At 43.1% G+C, this 24948-nt stretch overlaps 1 protein-coding gene across 1 annotated transcript in view; it reads right to left on the reverse strand.

The window, feature by feature from the left end:
• The window catches only part of LOC126248406 (LIM/homeobox protein Awh), a 345532-nt gene that overhangs the window by 21940 nt on the left and 298644 nt on the right, over positions 1-24948 (reverse strand). The window contains exon 4 of the mRNA XM_049949364.1: positions 7731-7970. Within this exon, the coding sequence (XP_049805321.1) occupies positions 7731-7970 (240 nt within the window). The remainder of the gene's footprint in view (positions 1-7730; positions 7971-24948) is intronic.

Consider the following 24948-nt stretch of genomic DNA (forward strand, 5'->3'; position numbering starts at 1 on the left):
ACACTGTCCAATGAGTGCAGCAAGGTGGAGGTTCCCTGATGTTTCGGGGTGGCATTACGTGGGGCCGACGTACGCTGCTGGTGGTCATGAACGATACGTGAATGCCATCCTTCGACCGATAGTGCAACCATATCGGCAGCATATTTGCGAGACATTCGTCTTCAAGGACGAAAATACGCGCCCCCATCGTGCACATATTGTGAATGACTTCCTTGAGGATAACGACATCGCTCGACTAGAGTGGCCAGCATGTTCTACAGACATGAACCCTATAGAATATGTCTGGGATAGATTGAAAAGGGCTGTTTATGGACGACATGACCCACCAACCACTCTGAGAGATCTACGCCGAATCGCCGTTGAGGAGTGGGACCATCTGAACCAACAGTGCCTTGATGAACTTGTGGATAGTATGCCACGACGAATGCAGGCAAGCATCAATGCAAGAGGACGTGCTACTGGGTATTAGAGGTACCGGTGTGTACAGCAATGTGGACCACCACCTCTGAAGGTCTCGCTGTATGGTGGTACAACATGCAATGTATGGTTTTCATGAGCAATAAAAAGGGCGGAAATGATGTCTATGTTGATATGTATTCCAATTGTCTGCACAGGTTCCGGAACTCTCGGAGCCGAGATGATGCAGAATATTTATTGATGTGTGTATTAAAAATTTATGATAAACAATTTGCAGCATAAGCACGACATTGACGTTTCGTATTTTCCAGGTTCATAAAACCCTGAACTGAAAACTGGAAGAGATAATTCATAGGCAAAGAGTAAACAACTAAGTAAAAATGTGGATTATGTTAATGTTTCTTTTGAGTGAAAATTTCCCAGGCAAGTGCAGTTTGACTGCTGGCGGCCGTATACCAGCTATACATTTCTCTGAAGTAAAATCACTTTTCTGGACAAGAACTAAAATCTAGGCTTTTGGCTTTGGTTGATAACGTGTTACCAACTGATAAAATCAACAACGTCTTTCGGCTAGATCGTTTCCTGTGAAAGGTCAGGATGATGTGGCACCGAATTTTGATCTGTCTGCAAGTCTCAGTATTCTTTCGCCTTGTGAAATGTTTTCGTACGTTCCTAATACACCGCTGGAACTGTGTCTGTAACTACGCGTAATGTGAAGCGGTAGCTATACTGGAGTAACTGAAATGATTCTGCTATTCGACACTCCCCATCAGTGGACAGGGGACCGCAGGGTTTCGGATTCACTCTCCTAGTCCCAGGAGGCGGATACTGTGGCGCCGCTAGGTACTGCTCCTGGCTGCGCGAAGCGTAATTGTCCGTAATAACATCAGCGCGCCGCCCACAGGGGAACTCCGGTTATCAGTGTTCCTCTGAGATGGGGCCGCGTCTCACTGTCAGCTTCGGCTCTACTGGCCCTCACGTTCACGGCAAACTAAGATCGAACTTTATCTTTTCAAATCCTAGTAACGCATTTTTTTTCACATAACCTTCGTTTACAAGACGCCTCATTCGAATGGAAACGAGAAAATCATTTGCATGGATTCCAACAGGAGAGGAATTGCTTTTCTTTTCATTTTATTCAGTTCTGCAAGACTTTGCAACAGTAATGACTCTGCACAGTAACTCGTGCGCACGTGAAACGTTAGTACCTCAGTATAACTTGATAACTAGTCAAAGAGGTTGCTTCCGCTCTGAGATACCTAATGAAGTACTACGCTATCCGCCTTCAAGCTTCTTTTGAACAAAGACATAAACAGTCGTGGACAAAACGAGCGAGACCCCTCCCCTTTTCGTTATGCTGATCTGCACAGCTTTAAAGACTGCTACACAGCATAACAGGCAAGGCGACGAAGTGCTACCAACTTACTACGCACAGGCTTGAAATTGACAAATTATCTGAACTTTGTCAGACTGTTTTTAATTATGTGTATGACTACATTAATGCTGATTAGTGTGTTAAACACAACAAGTAAATATAAGATGTAAATGAAAGAAGAAACGCTAATTAGTATGAACTGTACTAATAAAAATGAATTTCAGCTTATCGAGATAACATAACTGTTATAGTAAGACAAAGTACCCCAGATTGTTACGAATTAGCAAAGCATTAAGCGCATTCGGCTGCGAAACAGTCTGTGTCAAGGTTCAGACCAGTCATATTGGATTACCGTTGCTGACCTACCATGAAAGTGTGCAAATTTAGCAATGCGTGAAGATTCATAACGAAATACAGTTAAAAATCATTCAGAGCCACACATAAGTCAAATAAATTATTGACAGAAGCGGAAAAAGTAATCAGTAACAAGTATGAAATTCTACGAGATATTCATATTTGCATCCACAGGGCGCCGGTACAGAATAAAGGTAGCAATAAATCGTACTGGGGGCGCGAGAATTTCTTAAGATTGCTTTACTGATAGTCTATCTGCCTCCATCGAGATTTGCTGTAGCAAACATCTTTCACTACGCTAGCAGACTACCCAAACAAACAGTCCTCTATTGTTACGCCAGACTTGAATAAGACGGCAATTTCGTAATGAAAATGGCAAAATGATCTGGAGTTTCTGTTGCATAGAGCTTTCTGGACTCAAAAACAAGAATTTTCTACCTTTATGTCGCCGCTTATGTGACAATCATTCGGGGTGTTAATCGAAATAACTAAATACTATTATTAAGCGAGTAAATTTAGTAGGATAATTCTGCACCACCCCAGGAAATAAACGGCTGCATAGCCGCTAAAAGTGTTCTGCAATGTTTCGAATTCTTCATTATACTCGCCACAGCCCGAAAACGTTCATTAGCCGAAGTGTTTCTTAATCTACCTTGCAATGGGAATGCTCGCACTTTTAAAACGCGGTGGCATTAATACTGGGATCTGAATTACCACGTGTACAGGCAAATGGATTTTATTTGCATTCCTGCAAACGTGATTTGGATCGAAAGCATATCTACGAGTAATATGCTGATGTATCGACTGCAACTAGAACATTTCCAATGAAGAGTAGGGGGAATTATTTATGCGGCATTCATCTTCAGTAACTGTCTTAGCTATTTTCGTTGTTAGGATTTCGTCACCTAAATCGGTAAACTTGGAACCCTACTAGTCTCACTTTCTTCACCGTTTGTCTGTCTACCGAGCCCTTAAAACCCGTTTTGCTAATTCGTAACGATCTCGGGTACTTTGTCTTACTAAAACAGTTATGTTATCTCGATAAGCTGATATTCATTTTTATTGGTACAGTTCATACTAATTAGCGTTTCTTCTTTCATTTATATCTTATATTTACGTGTTGTGTTTAACACACTAATCAGCATTAGTATAGTCACACACATGATTGAAAAAAGTGTGAGAAAATTCGGATAGTTTGTCAATTTCACACCTGTGCATAATATGTTGGTAGCACTTCGTCGCCTTGCCTGTTATGCTGTGTAGCAGACTTCAAAGCTGTGCGGATCAGCATAACGAAAAGGGGAGGGGTGTCGCTCGTTTTGTCCACGACTGTACATAAACCAGGTGCCGATCCAAAGGACGTTTTACTAGAAGAGTTACAAACATCCACTTCCAAATACCACATCAAACTTTCTAAGAATAAAGTAGTATGGAAACTTCTCGATATAAAATCGCAAGGACTTCAGAAAATTGCGAGAAGGTACTTTTCAGTTGTGTGACTGAGGGCTGGCTTATGTGGATGGGCTTGCGGCTTGATAGGCTGCAGAAAACACTCCAGCTACGTAAGGGGACCCATCCAAACGTTAACCATACCTGCTGCCTACAATAAATGTGACATAGATCGTACGAGTCCATTGGAAAGTCCTGTAAGTTGAGTAAGGCAAGACAGAAGGGGGCCGCATCGCAGCGCAGGTGGACGAGCTGTAGGAACAAGAGGATATGCGGCGAATGGAAGGGCCTGCCCGTTCCCTCGACTTCAATTCCATCGAGAACGTGTGGAATGCGTTGGAGAGACGAATAGCAGAACGTCCACGTGTACCAACGACCATCCAGCAGTTATTAAAAGCGCCGTGAAGGAATGGAACGCCCTGCCACAAGGAATGCTTACCAACCTCGTGGCCACCATGGGAGCACGTTGCCGAGTATGCATTTTCGTCCATGGTGACCACAGGACCTCTTAAGGAACATGTCCCGGCTTTTGTAACGTGCTGGAGACCAACATGACTCACCGTGATTTTAGCTTAATTATTACCTTTGAATAATCATTTCGGTTCGTCTCATTCCGTATTTCTTTCAGTTACTTTCTGTACTATTCTGCAGCACCTCTTTCTAAGTGTGGTCCAAGTTTCTTTGAGCTACGTAACTTGGCAGTGATGCTCCATGGGTAAATGACTTTCAGCCTTAGGTTTTGCACTCCAGTATAAGCACACACTTCGATTTTACATCGTGTAAATTATGACGTTGTCAAATTCGTTCAGTCATTATAATTCTTAAATGAATTGCATGACACATGTAAATCTCAAATTTTCGAATGAATGCTTTCCAGATTATATATTTCTGTGAACTGTGTTTTCTTGAAAGAAGTGTTGTAGCGATGTAGTGAACAATGGTGTAAATAAATTGTTATTTCGAGAGTCACTCCAAAAGAAATGCACACTATTTTTTTTAAATCCATCTTTTATTCTACATGTTTGAAAGTTTTACAGTGTGTAGATACATCCTTTAGGAACAATATTTTCATTTCTCCACATAATTTCCATCCCTCTCAACTGCCTTACGCTATCTTTGAACCAGCGCCTGTATACCCGCACGGCAAAATTCTGGACCAACCTGTTGGAGCCACTGTTTGGTAACGTGTACAAGGGAGTCATCATCTTCAAACCTTGTTACACGAAGAGAGTCTTTCAGTTTCCCAAAGAGATGATAGTCACATGGAGCCAGGTCAGGACTGTAAGGCGGGTGTTTCAGTGTTGTCCATCCCAGTTTTGTGATCGCTTCCATGGTTTTTTGACTGACATGTGGCCGTGCATTGTCGTGCAACAGCAAAACATCCTGACTTTGCCGATGTGGTCGAACACGACTCAGTCGAGCTTTAAGTTTCTTCATTGTCGTCACATATGCATCAGAATTTATGTGGTTCCACTTGGCATGATGTCCACAAGAAAGAGTCCTTCGGAATCGAAAAACACCGCAGCCATAACTTTTCCAGCAGAAGGTGTGGTTTTAAATTTTTTTTTCTTGGGTGAATTTGCATGATGCTACTCCATTGATTGCCTCTACGTCTCTGATGAAAAATGATGGAACCATGTTTCATCACCTGTCACAATTCTTCCAAGAATTTCATCTCCACCATTCTCGTACTGTTCGAAAAGTTCGCTGCATACCGTTTTTCTAGTTTCTTTGTGAGCCACTGTCAACATCCTGGAAACCCACCTGGCACAAACCTTTTTTAACGCCAACACTTTCAGTATTCTGCAAACACTTCCTTCCCCTATCCCAACGTAGCGTGACAATTCGTTCACTGTGATGCGTCTGTCAGCAGTCACCAATTCGTTAACTCTCTGCACATTGTCTGCACTGTGTGCAGTACGAGGCCTGCCGCTGCGAGGACAATCCTCAATATTGCCGTGCCCGCTTTCATTACGTAACCTGCTTGTCCACAGTCTAACTGTACTGCGATCGACAGCAGCATCTCCATACACCTTTCTCAACCTCTTGTGGATGTTTCCCACTGTCTCGTTTTCACAGCACAGGAATTCTATGTTGCTTCTGACGAACGTGAAGTGTAGCAGCCATCTCGAAGAAATGCTGTGACGGCGCCACTCACGGGAACAGGTTGAACTAAGTTTGAAAACAAGCGGGAAGGATGCATCTACACACTGTAAAACTTTCACACATGCTGAATGAAAACTGTAGTTTTACAAAAATAGTGTGCATTTCTTTTGGAGTGACCCTCGTACATTGAAACACTTCATGTATTTTACTGTTAAAGTTCTAGGCATCAGTGGCACCTTAAGTGTGGGTATGATGGCAAGTTATACACTCTAAGAAAAAAAAAAAAAGAAAAAAGTGATGACGCACCGCGAAGGCATTATCCGAATGAAACGGAAATCGGTAGGTGTAACCGACGTACATGTACAGATAAACAAATGATTAGACGGCGGTATCCTACCGCTGTCCGTGGCGTCCTCAGACACTCCTTGGTTAGTCATCGGAAAGTGGAACTCGTCACTGAAGACAGTTTTACTCTAGTTAATGGGATTCCAGCCCGCTGGATTCAGGGTTATTTGGTAACCGTGATAGCGTTACGGAGATGTTTAATAAACTCAAGTGGCAGACTGCAAGAGAGGCGCTCTGCATCGCGGTGTAGCTTGCTCGCCAGGTTTCGAGAGGGTGCGTTTCTGGATGAGGTATCGAATATATTGCTTCCCCCTACTTATACCTCCCGAGGAGATCACGAATGTAAAATTAGAGAGATTAGAGCGCGCACGGAGGCTTTCAGACAGTCGTTCTTCCCGCGAACCATACGCGACTGGAACAGGAAAGGGAGGTAATGACAGTGGCACGTAAAGTGCCCTCCGCCACACATCGTTGGGTGGCTTGTGGAGTATAAATGTAGATGTAGATGTAGATGTAAGACAGGTCTGGAGACGCCCTCAGACAGCGATAAGATACCAACCTGGCTATCACCCACAATATGGCCCGACGACCAGTATTTATGGTCTGAGGTGTCATTTCATTTCATAGCAGGACCCCTTTGGTTGTTATCCGTGGCGCCCTTATACCACAGCGGTACGACGACGATATTCTGCGCCTCGTTTTATTGCCATTCATGGCAGGGCATCCTCGGCTTACATTTCAGCAAAATAATGCCGCCCCCCCCCCCTTACGCGGCGACAGCTTTTACTACTTGTCTTCGTCCTTGCCAAACCCTACCATGACCAGCATGATTGTCGGATCTCTCCTCAACTGAGAATGTCTGGAACATTATGGGCAAGGCCCTCCAACCAGTTCGGTATTTTGACGGTCTCATGCGCCAATTGGAAAGAATTTGACACGATATCTCTCAGGAGGACTACCAACAGCTCTATCTATCAATGCCAAGCCGAATAACTAATTGCATAAAGGTTAGAGGTGGACCAACGTGTTATTGACTTGCTCAATTCGTGAAGCTGTTTCTCTTGAATTAATCATCCATCTTTTCCAAAATTGTAGTCATTTGTTTGTATGCACAGGTACGTCACGTCTACCGATGTCTGGAACATTATGGGCAAGGCCCTCCAACCAGTTCAGTATTTTGACGGTCTCATGCGCCAATTGGAAAGAATTTGACACGATATCTCTCAGGAGGACTACCAACAGCTCTATCTATCAATGCCAAGCCGAATAACTAATTGCATAAAGGTTAGAGGTGGACCAACGTGTTATTGACTTGCTCAATTCGTGAAGCTGTTTCTCTTGAATTAATCATCCATCTTTTCCAAAATTGTAGTCATTTGTTTGTATGCACAGGTACGTCACGTCTACCGATTTCTGTCCCATTCGGTTAATCCTTTCACGGTGCTTCGTTTTTTGTGTTGGAGTGTACGAGTATTTATGAGGGTGGGAGGGAGGAAGAGAACCAGAACCAAGGATGACAGATATCAGCTTCATATAGAAACAAGGATTTCCCTCCCTCCGCCTCCGCCTGCACCACCACCACCACCACTACTACTAGAAACTAATTCCGGATCGGAACACGACGAACACATTAAAAGCTTTAAGCAGCTCTTTCAGGCTTCGTTGCTGGCAGAAGCGTACTCACTCTGTGTCTTCATCTTGCCGGTGTGCAGGTGCTTCTTCTGGCGCGCGCGTGAGTTCTGGAACCAGACCTGGGTGACGCGCTTGCTCAGGCCAGTGATCTGCGCGATGCGCTCCAGATCCTGGCCGTCCGGGTTCGAGTCCAGCTGGAAGTTGGCCTGCAGCACCTGCAGCTGCTCCTCCGTGAACGTGGTGCGCACGCGCTTCGCCTTGTTCTTGTGGTAACTCTCCGAATCGCCGCCCTCTAGACGACAACGCAACAACAGAACAAAGCTAGTCTGATTACGAGACCTCGGCAAGCACAAGTCATTAAAAACCAACAAAACAGTACTATGTCGTAGCTCACCGCTTTACACTCCAAAATTGGTTCCCTTGCCTAATCTTAGATTTAAAAAATGTGTGTGGAGTGCTATTAATGTTAGTCGTTTAGTTATTTATTTACATTGTCCTTTATCCTCATGAGATTAGGTCTTCGTGACCTCTCCTTCATAAGACTAAACACCTTAAGCTTCACAGGGTAGACTTAGATACTGATATGTGACAACTCGTGACATGTACTTTCCTTGGCAGCGTGGCATGTCTGGAGGTTCAATTTTTTTTGAAATTGTCTTTCCTCAGCACAGACACCCACGTATCAACGACGGGCAGGATTGAGAAATCCATGCAACGATTACATTACAAGACGCCTAAAGCATAAAATCAGGGCAGCCTCAGGAAGCATCACAGAAAAGATCTTCCAGTGTTTCAACCTTCAGATCTAAGGCCGCCGATATATATCGATCCACAATGCAAAATTTACAGATATGTCTACATCTACTGCATAGAAACAGAGAACACACTGATGGAACCTTCAGCAAGAGTATACCAACAATTAATACAAGGCGTTCCTATGCACCCTATGGCAATAAAATATCCCCACACAAATTCGTCACAAGTTTGGAGAAATGTGCAGGCAAAGATTTTACTCACAAATATTAGACCTGTGTGGCTAGATGTCATCACCAAAACTTACCCAAGGCTTGCTGCGAAATATAAAATCAAACCGACCTCCTTAGCCTTACGCAATATGTGTAGCATTGAAGCGAACATAGAACACTTATCTATATAAATAAATAGTACTTGGAACTGGGTGAAAAAAAAACGATATTATCACGAGAACCACCATAAACATGTAAAACGTAGACAAAGTCTTGCGACCAGATTGGAAATTTTTCCGTGACGCTAAAAGCAATACAATTGCCTGGCTTGTTGGACACTTGACTTTCATCTCGCCACATTGGAGGGCACTGATGTACGGCAGTTTATCCACTATTTGTCATTGCAACATCTGAGCCTTAAATCTCATCTAGGAACCAGACATGGACCGTCAGTGCACTGTTATCTGCTTATGATTCTCGAGACAGTTTGAGAAAGGAAAACGATGAAGACTACGCGTTAGTCAATAACACAATCACCTGTTGGAACAAGACAGTTCTGAAAATCAAGATAAGTTACAAAGAAATAGACTTAAAATGCAATCTGTTTTGTGACCACATATGAGAATGCGATAGTGGTACATCACTGTTCCGTGTAACTTTCTCTTTTTATTTAAAAATTTTATTATTAATATTGTAAGTAAGAGAAGCAAATGACGTGTTTTGTATCTCACAACTAATTCAATATGTACACAGTTTAATTAACAAAAATTGGGCAGCACACTTTCATCTACAAGAGTAATTGTACCACCCATTCTTATCATTAACATAAATATCGTTTGTTGATTTTCTTGTAATAAACGTGAAATTTTCAATACAGGGAAAAATTAAATTCTGTATAAATTGTTGCAATTCTACTGTTTAATTTCTCTAATTTTCATCTAAAATCAGTTCAAACAATATAGAACATAGTAGGAAGAAAATATTGTGAAAAAAGAACTAAAAAATTATGTTGTTTTAAAAATTAATATTCCTGTAGATACAAAAAATGGCAATACATAAGAGTATGCTTTCGATTTATATTACAAAAACTGGTTAACTTTTACTACGCGAACTGTAATACAAAATCTAAACCTACAACAAGAAACAAAAACAACGGGAAGCAGCGTGTCTAAAATTTTGAGATTGCAGATGGTGGTGCACACTGTCTCAGTGGAAGTCAAGGGGGAACCATCATTATTTCAAGAGATAAGCGATCAATTTGTTTCTGAAATTGGAGAAACGTGTAACTTCTATGATGCTGGGTGACAAGTTATTCCATAACCAAGCATCAGCAACACAGGACGGCATGGCGTACATGCATCGGGTGTAGGAGAAGGAATGAAATTAGTATGGAATGTAGAGATAAAGTGTCTTATGACTGTTCTTGATGTAGGAATGCTGTATTTGAGGACAGATATTTAGGATACTTACTATCAATGAGCTGATAGATCAAAAAGGGCCCGAGACGGTACATAGAAAGGAATAATGTGACCACACTGTGGCGTGTTAGTAAGATTGATTAAGCATAAATATATATTAGTGAAGTCAAACATAATTCAACATTATCTGTTTGTGAATAGAAAAGGACGAGCAACGGGGAATAGTTTCTATTCTTGGGAAAGGAAATTAGCTCTGCTTCTATTTTCATGACTGATCCAATCATCCCTGACCTTATCATGAGAAAAATGTATATTTGGAAAGAATATTACTGATGCTATGTCGCTACGGGCATACTAAAGAGGCGAAACAAAATCACTTTTAGTAGGAACGCCTAGTTTACTGCCGACAGAAAAATTCGAGGTTTACTTCTTCTTGTTAAAATTGTGATAACCGTGATTTGACATTGTCAGTATCACACTGTCTAACCACAAACAGCCATTAACATTTATCGTGCAACTCCTGCCTCATTGGGTCCAACTGTACTTAGAAGAGTCGTAGACGATAAAGTGCGTATGCGAAATTTATGCATGATAGTGTGTGACCCTTCACGTAAAAACAAAACATAAGACTGAGTGGCTAAGTGTCGATGGAAGTCACGAAAAATCATTGCACAGCCAAGGTTCAATGTGTCCCTCTCGGTCTATCAAATGACTCCCAGTCCATACAAAAAATTCACGGACGTAATCTACATCTGCATCCACACTGTCCAAAGCACTGTCAAGTGAATTTCAGAGGGTACTTGTGGTTGACGTACTTATTAGGACTCCTTTCCGTTCCATTCGCTTATGGAGTGCAGAGACAGTGATTGCTTTAACGCCTCTATGAGTGCTGCAATTACTATCATCTCGTATTCGAGGTCTGTACGAGAGCGACAAGTTGGGAGCTGTATGCTATTTCTAGAGTCTTCACTAAACGCCAGTTCTTGAAGCTTAGTAAGTGGACTTTCGTGGGATAGTTGGTGTGTATCTTGCAGTGACTGGCAGTTCATGTTTTACGGCATCTCACTGACGTTTTCTCGTGAGTCAAACAAATCTGTGAGCATTCTTACTGCTCTTGTTGTGTACGATCATTGTCCCTTGTTAGTCTTATATGGTATGAGCCACATTCTAGGTTGGGTTGCATGACTGTTTTCTAATTAGTCTCCTTTGTTGACTGATTACATTTTCCTACTATCCTACCAATGAACCAAAGTCTGCCACTCGCTTTACCTATGAGTCCGTGAGATTGTTCCATTTCATATCCCACAAACTGGTACATCCAGGTATTTGTAGGAGTAGACTGGTTTCAAATGCGACCTATCGATATTATAGTCTTACTTTTCTCCGTTTTGTGAAGTTCATAATTTTACATTTCTGAACATTTAAACCATGTTATTTTTTGCACCATCTGGAAATCTTATCACTATTTGAATGAATATTTTTACACCTCTTTTTGAAACAGTACTTTATTATAGATAAATGCACAATCCGCGAGAAGTCTGAGGTTACTGTTAACGTTGTTTACTAAGTCATTAATATACAAAATGGACAGTGAGGATTCCAACACTTCTTCCTGGGGTACGTCTGAAATTACTGCTACAGCTGTGGATACATACAAGATAACATGCTGTGTCCTCGCTACCAAGGAATCTTCTATCCAGGCAAAAATTTTCTTTGATACCCCCTAAGATCGTACCTTTGTTAGCAGACTTCGGTGTGTTACTGAGTGTAACACAAAACTGGCGTCCTGACATACGCTGCTTCTATTGTTTAGTTTTTAACTTTTGTGTTGATTATTTGAGACAAGTTAAAAGACTGAACCGGTTTGGGACCAATGAGGACACCTCCCTTTCGCAGGCACTGATTTTTCTATCGATCTATCCGGAATGCCTTGTGGACCGATTAGAAGCATCAACTTGTCACTGATTTTCAATCAGTGCTCATCATAGCATAAAGGCCGCCAAGAGTAAAATAATGTTTGTGGATTACAATCCACGGGCTGTGGTTGTTTCATACTCTTCGCTAAATTTGTTCACCACTGGTGTGGGGATATTTTCACAGAATCATAAAATAGGAGTGGCCGATTAAAGCTTTTAAACCGTTCGCTTAAGGTCTCTGGTGCTTCGATCGGAGCCAGCACTGACTGAAAAACAGAAACCCCCTTTGGAGCCCCGTCCGGCCCACGACACGGTTTTAACTTTGTCACAATTTATGGGGACATCGCGTACTCTTATTCGGCCAAAAGTAAAATACTTTTACTCTTCTGAATCTCTCTGGATTAAGACAGAAATGAGCGAAAGAGCTCGCAGCAGGAACTCCTTTATTTTAGTTCTTTTCCTCTGAGCATTGGGGCAGTGTGACAACGGTTAACATACGATGCGAAGGTCTCATGTCTCGCCGATTGTGGGATCGCTGCACTTAGCATCAGCTCATTACCTCTGTTATGATCACCACAGGCCTTGTAGGCATGCACTATACAACCAGAGATTAACTTTTACGACTGGCGTCTCGTAATTTATTAAGGAGAAAGAGCGCTTCATCACGACCCTTAGTAATGCCAGTTATGTACTTTCACCAGACTTCTAACTTCTGTAACGGCGTTTTATTTACGATAATCCGAGGCGAACAGAACATAAATTTTCCCTTAAACTTACGCATGGAGTAAAGCTGCCATATAACAACAGTATATCCTAGCGGGATCGAATGGCTCTTTTCCTAATTCGTGGCACAAGTCTTCAGCGGTTAAACAAACACATGTGCCAGCGAAAAGCAGTTGACAATAATATCGACACGAGCTCATGCTGGGACATTGTCTATGGAGTTCTTTATGTTCTGTTTTTCGCTGTGAAAAAGAAAGGTACTAATTTTTGGAGGTCTCGAGTCTACTATTCAACAATGATATATCTTCCAAGGGGTAAGTACATAAGTACAGCTACGGAGAAACGAAACGATAAATTATTCTCCACAATGACTGCCACGTTTTTGCGTGAAAAACAAACCGATAACGATGTATAATCAAGTGACACAATATATCAGCATAGGTACTTAAATTACATAGCGTTCCAGGCTGTAACATCTCAGTCCTTACGGCATTTGTAAGAATGAATTCGGAAAACGAGCGTGAGCTTGTTTTAGATAATTTTTCTTAAAATCTAAATTCGTCAGCGAATGCTACGATATTCGTTTGTGACTGTGACCGGTACGCTCACTACGACAACCCATTACTTTTGGTAGTGACACGAGTGTTCTGTTCGCAGAGTCCTCACTGAATGCTACAGTCTGCACAGTGTCTGTTGGTTATGCTTTAATGGCTTCCGTTTTCGCGCAGTTACGAATGCAGTGACTAACACGTTACATTTAAACTGAACTGTGGCATTTTGAAATGTCAGCACTCTGCGCTTGCTGTCTAGCATCATAGAAATTCAAGCAGCTGCTTAAGATTGGTGTCGTAAGAACGTAAATGTTTTTAGTAAATGTCAAACTTTTCTCCTTAAAAATCGGTGTATTGAACACATGCACATGAACTGGTAATGTTAAACTGAGAATATTGTTGATCTATAGATAGATTTGACGATACACTATTTGAAACTACGCTGCCGCTGTACTAAAGCTTATATAGAACTGTAGCAGACAACAGTCCTCTTATTATGTGTGCATGTTCATTGCAGCTGTCATGTTTTCCTGTAAATGTCTTAATACAGCAGTGTGGGAAATAAGCTGTAGCATCTGTTTCGATAATAATCGGTCATCGTGTTGGTAGAACTCAAAACTCCGATGGTACTGACATATCTTGTTTTCTACTGACAATGGGCACAAGAATATTGTAGAAAGGTGTAGTTTAAATAACTTTTTACCTGGTGCTGAGCATCTAAGGCTGCGTATCATCGACCACATTTCTGCAGTGAGTATTCAGAAGCTAGGAAATTTGATGGTAACTTGAAAAGACGTTATACAGTAGGGACTGGAAAATTAATGTATACATTCCTAAATTAAATGTATCTTAAATCAGTCGGCGTTCTTTTCCCACATTTTAGTTGTGGTGTTTTATTAGTGTAGAGACTAGGCTAAACGCACCCTGTTTATTTAAAATTTACGCAATAAAATTTTTGTTCCTCGTGCGTCACACACACAAAACTGGGCTCAGTTCAACCTTCGTTTGGATGGCCGGAGGAAGCCGCTTGGATATCATTCTCTGGCTGATTAATACGTTTGTACTCTGAATCTGATTAGTCACGCTAGGTGACTATTAATCATGTCACGCGGAGCTCAGGTACCGTCATTCATGCACGCTTATTGTTTTGCTCTGTGCTGACTTAGTAACTGTTTAAGAGTCACCCGTGCTGCTAGGGTGCCTAATTCTTTGTCCTAATCGTACTGTGAGCAGATACCTTGCTGAAAATGTAGCCGCAGATACAGTTTACCAGTTCGTCTTTGGATGTCTTCTTCTGTGACAGAGCCCCTAATATTTGCTTCATCGTGACCGATACTGACTCGTAGCTTGGACTGTTGTGCTCTGCAACAGCCAACATGTTTGATGGTTCAAATGGCTCTGAGCACTATGGGACTTAACTTCTAAAGTCATCAGTCCCCTAGAACTTAGAACTACTTAAACCGAACTAACCTAAGGACATCACACACATCCATGCCCGAGGCAGGATTCGAACCTGCGACCGTAGTGGCCGCGCGGTTCCAGACTGTAGCGCCTTTAACCGCTTGGCCACCACGGCCGGCCAACAACATGTTTGACTGTTGTAATCGGGCGTACTGTGGTGTTCACGTCAGCACAACGTTTGGCCTATGAACATCACTCCTCACTGGTATGGAATTTCGTATACCCTGGCGTTACGTCAGCCGAGATAATCCTTTACGCTAACTAGCGTTGCCCTCGTTTTGGCTAGGTTCAGTTGATGAGGAGCAGACTGTCTTAACGCGATGTTTTCTGATGATCCGTCAAATCTTCCCTGACACAACTGCACTGTATCGGACGGAGGCTGTGATCACTTCTTTTTCCCAGTCTTCTTCTGGCTCTGTAGGTCATGCTGTCATCGTAGCGTATAGGGCTCCTATGATCTGCCATTCCGGATGCCACTCATCCGGAACACAGTTTTCAGATCGCCATGTTCCATGGTTGCAGTTTGATTTTTTGGAGGTAATAGTTATAAATATATTGTATTTATAAAGTTACAGCTGAGTCTTTCTTCCATCCGTATTGAATATGAAAGATACTTTGTCTTCTGGCGTTGATCTACGGATTGGTTGTGTGTACGTGTATTATTATTATTCTATTAAATATTTTATTTAATTTGTGTGCATCAGTACTTAGTACGTCGATTCAGCTTAACTTCCAACGTAATGCAGTTCAGTTAAATACATCATCTCAAATGCAATTGACTAAAAATTTGAGAAGTACCTGTGTCATGCAATAGATTTAAGAAGTATAATGGGAACAAACTTTGACAGCTTCAACGTTTATATGGTATAAAATCGAAGTGTGTCCATCCCCACTTTTAGTATTTTAGTTACGTCTAAGACTTTGATCACAAGTCTGCAGCTATGTGAGCGTGCGCGTTTCCCATCTGCGTTGAGGAAAGTTAGTATTTGCGTTATGTCTTCTTAGCTAATCATCTTTTTCTTCTTCACTACATGATGGAGCAGGCTGCACGACGTCTCCCGGAAACCATCTTGTCCTCGGACGTCCAACGTATTAGCTGTCCAGTGGGTTTATAGGTCATGGTGATTCTAGACAGACGATTTTACTGCTTTCTTTGTAATGGGTTACCCCGGTTGACCTTACATTTTTCAATTTAGCTCTCCAAATCGAAAATTTGCAGTTCTTGTCTTATTTTTGCATTTTGCATTTTGTATTTTGTTCATGCGGCTTTTGACTGCTCTGTTCAGTTGTAATTTGCCTTCTATTTTACTTCTAGAGAACCCACGTCTTATTTCAATATAATAGTAGCTGTACCGCCAGTTTTTATAAAGTTTCTCTTTAGTTCCCTTTCTCGTTCTGTATTCCAGAGTTCTGTGAACTGTTCCAAATATATGTGAGCGAGGTCACAGTACGGTGGAAACAAATTTCAAGTATGTTATAATGCTCTCACCGCAGTGTAGATTAAGTAGTATGTTACATGCAGAAGATATTGTTATAGTGCAACAGACGGAACATAATTTACAAAGAGGGCTATACATCTTAAGAAACACTGCAAAACAATATGTAATGATAACGTCTCTTTATAAATCAAAAGTATACTGAGACGAACGGAAAAATATTGGAGCAGGTACCCACCTTTAACTCATTATATCTTAAGAGCTACACGCACTTGTTCATCTTCGCTGCTGTGAAACGTATCTCTTCTAATGAGAAAAAAAAGATGCTTGTAGCTCGTAAGGTATGCATTTTACAGCCCATGTCTGCCGCACAACTTTTTCTTATTCTGATCCATACAATATCCTCCCAAAATATGGAAAGCAAAGAGCTTCCCATAGAAAAGATTTGTTTCGCAGTATCGAAACTGAAGAGATGCTCATAGCTCCCAAGATATGCATTTTAGAACACTTGTTTACTAGACTTTTCTGTTTCGAATGATCGTTTCTGTCATATCTCTGAATATTGACCATTCCTACTCAGTCTGGGTATCTGCTCCAATATTTTGCTATTTATTTCAGTTTCCTTTCCGTTTATGCGGATATATTATCAGTCCATTAGTTTTGCTGTATTTCTGAAGATGTATAGCCCTCTTTGTAAATTAACTTCTGTCGGTTGCAGAAAAACATCTTCTGCATGTAACATAATACTTCATCTACATTGCGGTGAGAGCATTATACCATACTTGAAAATTTGTTTCCATCTGACCGTGACCTCGCTTACATTGATATTAAGAGGCGTTGGGGGAAAAGAGCAGTTTTGTTTAACTCCTTTATTTGTTTTTACTGTTGCTGTTAGTGGGGCATCTATTCCCCTCTTCTTTGCGTTTCCTCACATTCCCGTGGTTTGTCGGTTGACCTGTGGACTCAAGAACCGCTTCAGAGATGACGTTGACATCAGTTGTGGTCAGTCTATAATGGATCCCTTTAACTGCCGGAAAGTTCTCCTGAGCAAGTCAAGCCTCAAACTAGTCCATGAGGGCAAACCCTCACGAAAGCATTTAAAAGGTGTCCTGTGTGAATAGAAGCTTGTAATTTTTTTTAGAAATTACCATTTTAGAGACTTAGTTCTCAAAATACTGCATTTTCCGAGAAGTAGCTGGAGCATTTGGAAAATAATATATATAAAAATATTAACACTATTAGGAAAGTGAGGGGGGGGGGGATGGGGTTAAGAACCGAGACACTTATATGATCCCCTTCTTGCATCCACGCCTGTGTCGTTTTTGCGTGTGTCATCAGTCTTCTATCTGGTTTGATGCGGTCCGCCACGGATTTCTCTCCTGCTAACATCTTTATCTCAGAGGAGCACTTACAACCAACATTCTCAGTTATTTTCTGGATGTATTCCAATATCTGTCTTCCTCTACAGTTTTATCCCTCTAAAGCTCACTCTAGTACCATGGAAGTCATTCCTTGTTGTCGTAACAGATGTCCTGTCATCCTGACCCTACTCCTTGTCAGTGTTTTCCATATATTCCTTTCCTCTCCGATTCTGCGCAGAACCTCCTCATTTCTTACCTTATCATTCCACCTGATTTTGAACATCGTCTGTAGCACCACAGCTCAAATGCTTCGGTTCTCTTCAGTTCCGGTTTTTCCATAGCCCATGTTTCACTACCATACAATGCTGTGCTCCAAATAGACACACTCAGAAATTCCTTCCTCAAGTTGAGGCCTATGTTTGGTACTAGCAGATTCCTCTCGGCCAGGAATGCGCTTTCTGCCAGTGTTAGTCTGCTTATGATATCCTCCTAACTCGGTCCGTCATTGTTTACTTTGCTGCGTAGGTAGTAGAATTCCTTAACTCTATCTACTTCGTGACCATCAATCCTGATTTCTTGCTTTTCTCATTTCTATTACTTCTCTTTATTAAAAATGCTTTAATTGCGGCGACGAACTATTAACAAACCGGACAAGTGCGAATAGACCTGGAGCTCTGACTGAATTATGTGTATAGGTAATACATCTATAGATTTTGATGAATGACTTTTCGAGTACCAAAATATGCGATATAAATGGCCGTATCTTTTGACTGTATTGACTTAGAAGATTAAATTTCTGACACCGCTAATGGACCGTAGAGCTCAGTAAATGACAAATTTCATCTTGTAGCGCTAACCATTTGTGAGGAAACAGGCTGACAGACAGACAGATGGACAACAAAATGATCCTATAAGGGTTCAATATTTGCCGACTGAGGTACAGAACGCTAAACAGGAACGCAAGCTGCTGAAGCCTGTGTGAGTGCTCGCTGTCAGCAGCCGCAGGCCCAGTTACTGCACGACGTGCCCGGGGCAGGCAGGGGACCGCCCAAGGCGGGCCTCATTGCTATGCAGCGCTGGCCGCGGAGGGGCGGGGAGACAGCGGCAGGCGAGTTCCACGGCACACACGCCGTTAGCACAGCGCCTTGTAGCGGCCCACGCGCCACCGGTTCTCCGCGACACCTCGCTCCCGGCTACCGTCACTGCTACAACCACGTCGCGCACGTTACCCATCGCGGAGCCCGCCGCTTTCCAAATCAGTCCTATTTCGTACGGTGTGAACAGTTCCCTTTAGAAAATAATTACACCGTCTCTCTGAACGGTATCCTGCTGACAAGCGGCGTGTCGTTTTCGAAGTATTTGTACCTTCACATCGATATGTAAGTTCACTGGACAACATGTTAGTCGCGGCATAGACGTCTGCTCCTTCCTCCTTTTATCAGGCCCTATAGATCCTCTAACGCCATGCACTCCTCCTAGCCTTTCGAAACCGCTTACCCTTCCCCTCTTCCACCGCCACCCCAATCCACATCCTCTCCAGATTACCAAATTTCCCTTCCTCCTATTCCTTCTTGAACATCTCCGAATATCCCTGCAAACTTGACAATATCCACCCCTTAGTTTCCACGTGCTCACTGCTCCTGGTACTTGTCGCGCACATTCCCCCAACGCTACACCTCCACACTCCCCACTTCATCTTCCAACGAAACTTCAATCGCCTTCCCTTATCTGACCATGAAATCCGCCCTGATATGTACCCATCCTACAAGATTGAAAAGATCTCGTCCCACCTCCCCCGGTCAGGTCCCCTTCCTCAGCGCCGTCCACTCTCATCCCAAGCTTCGGTCGAGTATGGCATCGCTCTTCGCTCTCCAGAATTCCCCATCTATCCACCAGCCCACACACAGACACCCTCCGAAGCACTACCCCAACTGCTACATCCCCATGACATCCCTCTTCCTCGCAGTCCAGGCCCACTCCTTACTTTAGACTGGCTTTCTACTTCTTTTAACTTATGCTCCCGTCCCTCTGTCTTTATCTTTCATGAAACTTTCTACTGCTGTTTCCTCTCTTTTTTAATTAATCAGCTAATCCGCCTTTTACACTTTAAATTAAGCAACTCTTAAATTAAGTAACTGAATATAGTCTTTTTATTATGTCAAACATTTATTTTGTCCCCTGCCATGTCCAATTTCATACTATGTTTTTTAACTTTTTCCTCTCATATGGCTGAAGAGCTGCGCCTTGTTTCCGCTGAGAGCCCACCCGCTGCCCATATGGGACGACTTCCGAATTTGTCTCTTTCCAAATGATGCAAGGCGTCAAGTGCACCGACGGCCGAATGAGTCGTGGACCAGAAGTGTGTCGGGGATATAACAGGGCTAATCGGAAAGTAAGGTCTGATCGGCTGCGAAACGAAAATAAAAAAAGGTTTATTTGCAACAGTAGTTAGCTACACCTTCCAGTTACGTCTCTACATAGTCGCAGCCCCGACTCACACATCTGTCGTAGCGGTGTACCGACTATCCAATACCCTCGTCAAAGAAGGCAGCCGCCTGCGCTTTTCAGCAACTCTCTCCGCTGGTCTACAGCTCGTTGTCTGTGCCAAAATGTTGTCTTCATAGCCAGCGGTTCTCGTGAGTAATGATGAAACTCAGGGGGAGCCAATGTGCGTGATCAAACACTTCCAATCGAAAACACTGCAGGAGTATCTTCATTGCCTCTAAAGAGTGCGGCCGAGAATATTATCACGAAAAAGGAAACACATGTCAGTTATGTTCGTGGAATGCATGACAACAGGTGAAATCTCTCACCAGGCTCTCATAGTGTATGGCTCAAATGGTTCAAATGGCTCTGAGCACTATGGGACTTAACATCTGTGGTCATCAGTCCCCTAGAACTTAGAACTACTTAAACCTAACTAACCTAAGGTCATCACACACATCCATGCCCAAGGCAGGATTCGAACCTGCGACCGTAGCAGTCGCGCGGTTCCGGACTGAGCGCCTAGAACCGCTAGACCACCGCGGCCGGCCTACTGTGTGGGGGATATTTATCTAGGTACATTTACGTGCGCACTGTTTTCTCAGAACTGAGAAGAGCCACGTGACACGATCGACGAGCATATTATAGACACTTCCCAACAAATCTGTGCAAAGCTTCATGGACTTTTCACTGTGGTTTCCATTTCGCGCCAGATCGGACCTTACTTTACGAATGGCTCTCCTTGTTTCGGCCATATGTGGTCATAGATCTCTGAGTTTAACTTGAACATGAACCGGAATGTTAGTTTCAACATGCTCTGTGACTAAGTTTAGCCTCATCTTGTACATCTTCATGATGAGTATTCTGTGGACACGCTCGTCTTCCAAGATATCAGCCGTATTTGCAGAGCTGCACACACACACAGTTTGACGAGCACGTGGGCATTTTATCTCACTTCGACTGACCTGCTAAATCACTCGATGTTAATCCTGCAGAAAGTGTGTTCTTTCGCACTATTCACGACTGGAACAGGATGGGAGGGGGAGGGGAGGTTTCACTAGATGTAGAAGTGGAGATCGAGAATCCTCACAGATATTCTACATTGAGTCTTTCCGCAGATATTATGCTCTACAGGCTACATTTTAAGGGGAAAAAGCGCAAAATTTGGAAGTAACATAATTTTATCATTATCTACTATTTTCAGAATATTGCAAAAAAGGGATGATTGTCCATTGTACCATGGGAATACCTGGTAGTTCTCACAGTGGGGTATGTAGTCGCAAAGACGTTCTGAGAGTGGAGGAGAGACAGCGGGTAGGACTTCCGCTGCGCCGCCACGTTATGAATGGAGAGAAGAGCCGCGGATGACACAATGAGCGCCTGCGTGACACACGGCAGAGGAACGCGACGGCGCTGCGGGACAGTATAGCTGCAGGCGCGGGACCTGCCTCACTGCACAGCTACCGTCTGTTATGTAGGGATGGCGGTTATCGCTGAAACAACCAGGTTTCAGTTATACCGGTTTCTTTCCACGCCAGTTTCACCTGATTGTACAAACCGCTCGAAATAAGCGTCTTCTGAAATAACCGATTTTCGGTTTTTTATTCCTATTATTTTATGTAATAAACGTAGAAACCAAACAAAAATTGAAAAATTTTGACCCTCTCAATTTCAAGATACATAGAATCAAAATAGTAAACTAAATAGACAAATGAAGTAAACTTAGTCCGTCCACCGTTCTCTGCTTTTCTCGGAAAGTGATAAGTGGTTGAATACTACAAAAAAATCACCTGTACTTTCCTCTTGATTCTAATTTTTTTGAAACTGCTGAAAATTCATGTTGTAATCGGTGATCACGCCGTTATTCGGGCATTACGAATAGTCAGTGTTAAAGTTTGAGAACTGAGGTTGAAGAATACTTTTCATGTTAATTTGTCCGTTTTCATGGGCTACAAGCGGATAAAGGCGTATTATGTAGACACAGGCAGTGGATCTGCTACTTTCTATTTTTATTGTATACTACGAATGAATTGTTGTTAGGTAAACTTTTACTTTATTACTGTTACCATAATTTCCTTCTTTTATTATTTCATAGAAGTGGCAGAAAAGTTTTTAATCTTTAGAGAAAATGAAGCATTGTACTTCATTGACACTGCACTTCGTAACAATATTTTTAGTCTAGGACTGGTGCCATTCTGCAGTACAACAGATGTCCGACGACGACAATGAGAAACTACTGTATAGACCAGGTGGGGGTAAGTCTTGCACAACGCACGTAGATGCGTACTTTAAGCCACGACACACGGCAGCACGGCCATTATTGTCTCGGCAATGCTGCTTCACCTCTGAGTTAAGTGTTTGCTGCTCGTTCCTGTCGATACTGTTATTAAAATAGAACTGATTGCTTCTTGCCATTTTCTATAATAAAGTAATATTTCGAAGTAATGAAAATTTGACGAATAAAGAATTACTCTCATTATAAAAATGTCTACACTCCTGGAAATGGAAAAAAGAACACATTGACACCGGTGTGTCAGACCCACCATACTTGCTCCGGACACTGCGAGAGGGCTGTACAAGCAATGATCACACGCACGGCACAGCGGACACACCAGGAACCGCGGTGTTGGCCGTCGAATGGCGCTAGCTGCGCAGCATTTGTGCACCGCCGCCGTCAGTGTCAGCCAGTTTGCCGTGGCATACGGAGCTCCATCGCAGTCTTTAACACTGGTAGCATGCCGCGACAGCGTGGACGTGAACCGTATGTGCAGTTGACGGACTTTGAGCGAGGGCGTATAGTGGGCATGCGGGAGGCCGGGTGGACGTACCGCCGAATTGCTCAACACGTGGGGTCTCCACAGTACATCGATGTTGTCGCCAGTGGTCGGCGGAAGGTGCACGTGCCCGTCGACCTGGGACCGGACCGCAGCGACGCAAGGATGCACGACAAGACCGTAGGATCCTACGCAGTGCCGTAGGGGACCGCACCGCCACTTCCCAGCAAATTAGGGACACTGTTACTCCTGGGGTATCGGCGAGGACCATTCGCAACCGTCTCCATGAAGCTGGGCTACGGTCCCGCACACCGTTAGGCCGTCTTCCGCTCACGCCCCAACATCGTGCAGCCCGCCTCCAGTGGTGTCGCGACAGGCGTGAATGGAGGGATGAATGGAGACGTGTCGTCTTCAGCGATGAGAGTCGCTTCTGCCTTGGTGCCAATGATGGTCGTATGCGTGTTTGGCGCCGTGCAGGTGAGCGCCACAGTCAGGACTGCATACGACCGAGGCACACAGGGCCAACACCCGGCATCATGGTGTGGGGAGCGATCTCCTACACTGGCCGTACACCACTGGTGATCGTCGAGGGGACACTGAATAGTGCACGGTACATCCAAACCGTCATCGAACCCATCGTTCTACCATTCCTAGACCGGCAAGGGAACTTGCTGTTCCAACAGGACAATGCACGTCCGCATGTATCCCGTGCCACCCAACGTGCTCTAGAAGGTGTAAGTCAACTACCCTGGCCAGCAAGATCTCCGGATCTGTCCCCCATTGAGCATGTTTGGGACAGGATGAAGCGTTGTCTCACGCGGTCTGCACGTCCAGCACGAACGCTGGTCCAACTGAGGCGCCAGGTGGAAATGACATGGCAAGCCGTTCCACAGGACCACATCCAGCATCTCTACGATCGTCTCCATGGGAGAATAGCAGCCTGCATTGCTGCGAAAGGTGGATATACACTGTACTAGTGCCGACATTGGCCGGCCGCGGTGGTCTAGCGGTTCTGGCGCTGCAGTCCGGAACCGCGGAACTGCCACGGTCGCAGGTTCGAATCCTGCCTCGGGCATGGGTGTGTGTGATGTCCTTAGGTTAGTTAGGTTTAAGTAGTTCTAAGTTCTAGGGGACTTATGACCTAAGATGTTGAGTCCCATAGTGCTCAGAGCCATTTGAACCAAGTGCCGACATTGTGCATGCTCTATTGCCTGTGTCTATGTGCCTGTGGTTCTGTCAGTGTGATCATGTGATGTATCTGACCCCAGGAATGTGTCAATAAAGTTTCCCCTTCCTGGGACAATGAATTCACGGTGTTCTTATTTCAATTTCCAGGAGTGTATTTAAAAACGAAGAATTTTAGCACCACTGCTACGACTAATTGATATTTCGGTTTTTTACTCGGTTATTAGTAATAAAAAATAAAAAACGCCTGCTATAAGCGAGAACAAACAAATACCGAAAATACTAGTTATTCAGAATTAAAATAGCGGTTTCAGTTTTATCACATCGGTTTTTCCCATCCCCACTGCGATCTGCTTGACCATACAGTGCCGTGGAATCATCTCACAGTATTGTAATTCATAGGGACGTAGCAGATGGATAAGAGAAAATCTTACACACTTTTAAAAAAAGAAAAAAAAAACTCTAGCTTGATCTGTGTGTAGTGCCAGAGTAACAATGGAAGGCAGGAGACTTTCATTTCACTATTTGGTCACATGTCATTATAACATCTGGTACCATTGAAAGGTCTCTGTTGGATTCCTTTCATGTTTAATTTCTCAAATTTGTTGTCTTTTAAGGAATAAATTCCTCTTCTAAATTTACTGTGGCGTTTCTGACTATCTGGGAGGAGACTGAGTAGTGGAACGTGTTACTTTTACACGTAAACAAGAACGATCTCTCACACTACTACACTTTAAAGCACAGTTTATATGTAATTCTTATATGTAATTCATGTCACACAGTCTCATACGGAACCTACATCCGCTTTCTTTTATATACTGTGTATGATAAGATACTGTCATCCCCCTTCCCTTCTGTGTGAGAGGATGAATGATCAAATGTGTTTGTAGCTGCATGCTTGAGGGTAGCAGACAAGGCTGTCTGCTAGAGAACAGTAGGACCAACGTTGAAACAGGTAGCTACGCTTCCTAAAAGCAGAGAGGTTTCCATTCTTAG

The sequence above is a fragment of the Schistocerca nitens genome, chromosome 1 (genome assembly GCF_023898315.1).
Source record: "Schistocerca nitens isolate TAMUIC-IGC-003100 chromosome 1, iqSchNite1.1, whole genome shotgun sequence".
Classification (NCBI taxonomy): Eukaryota; Metazoa; Arthropoda; class Insecta; order Orthoptera; family Acrididae; genus Schistocerca; species Schistocerca nitens.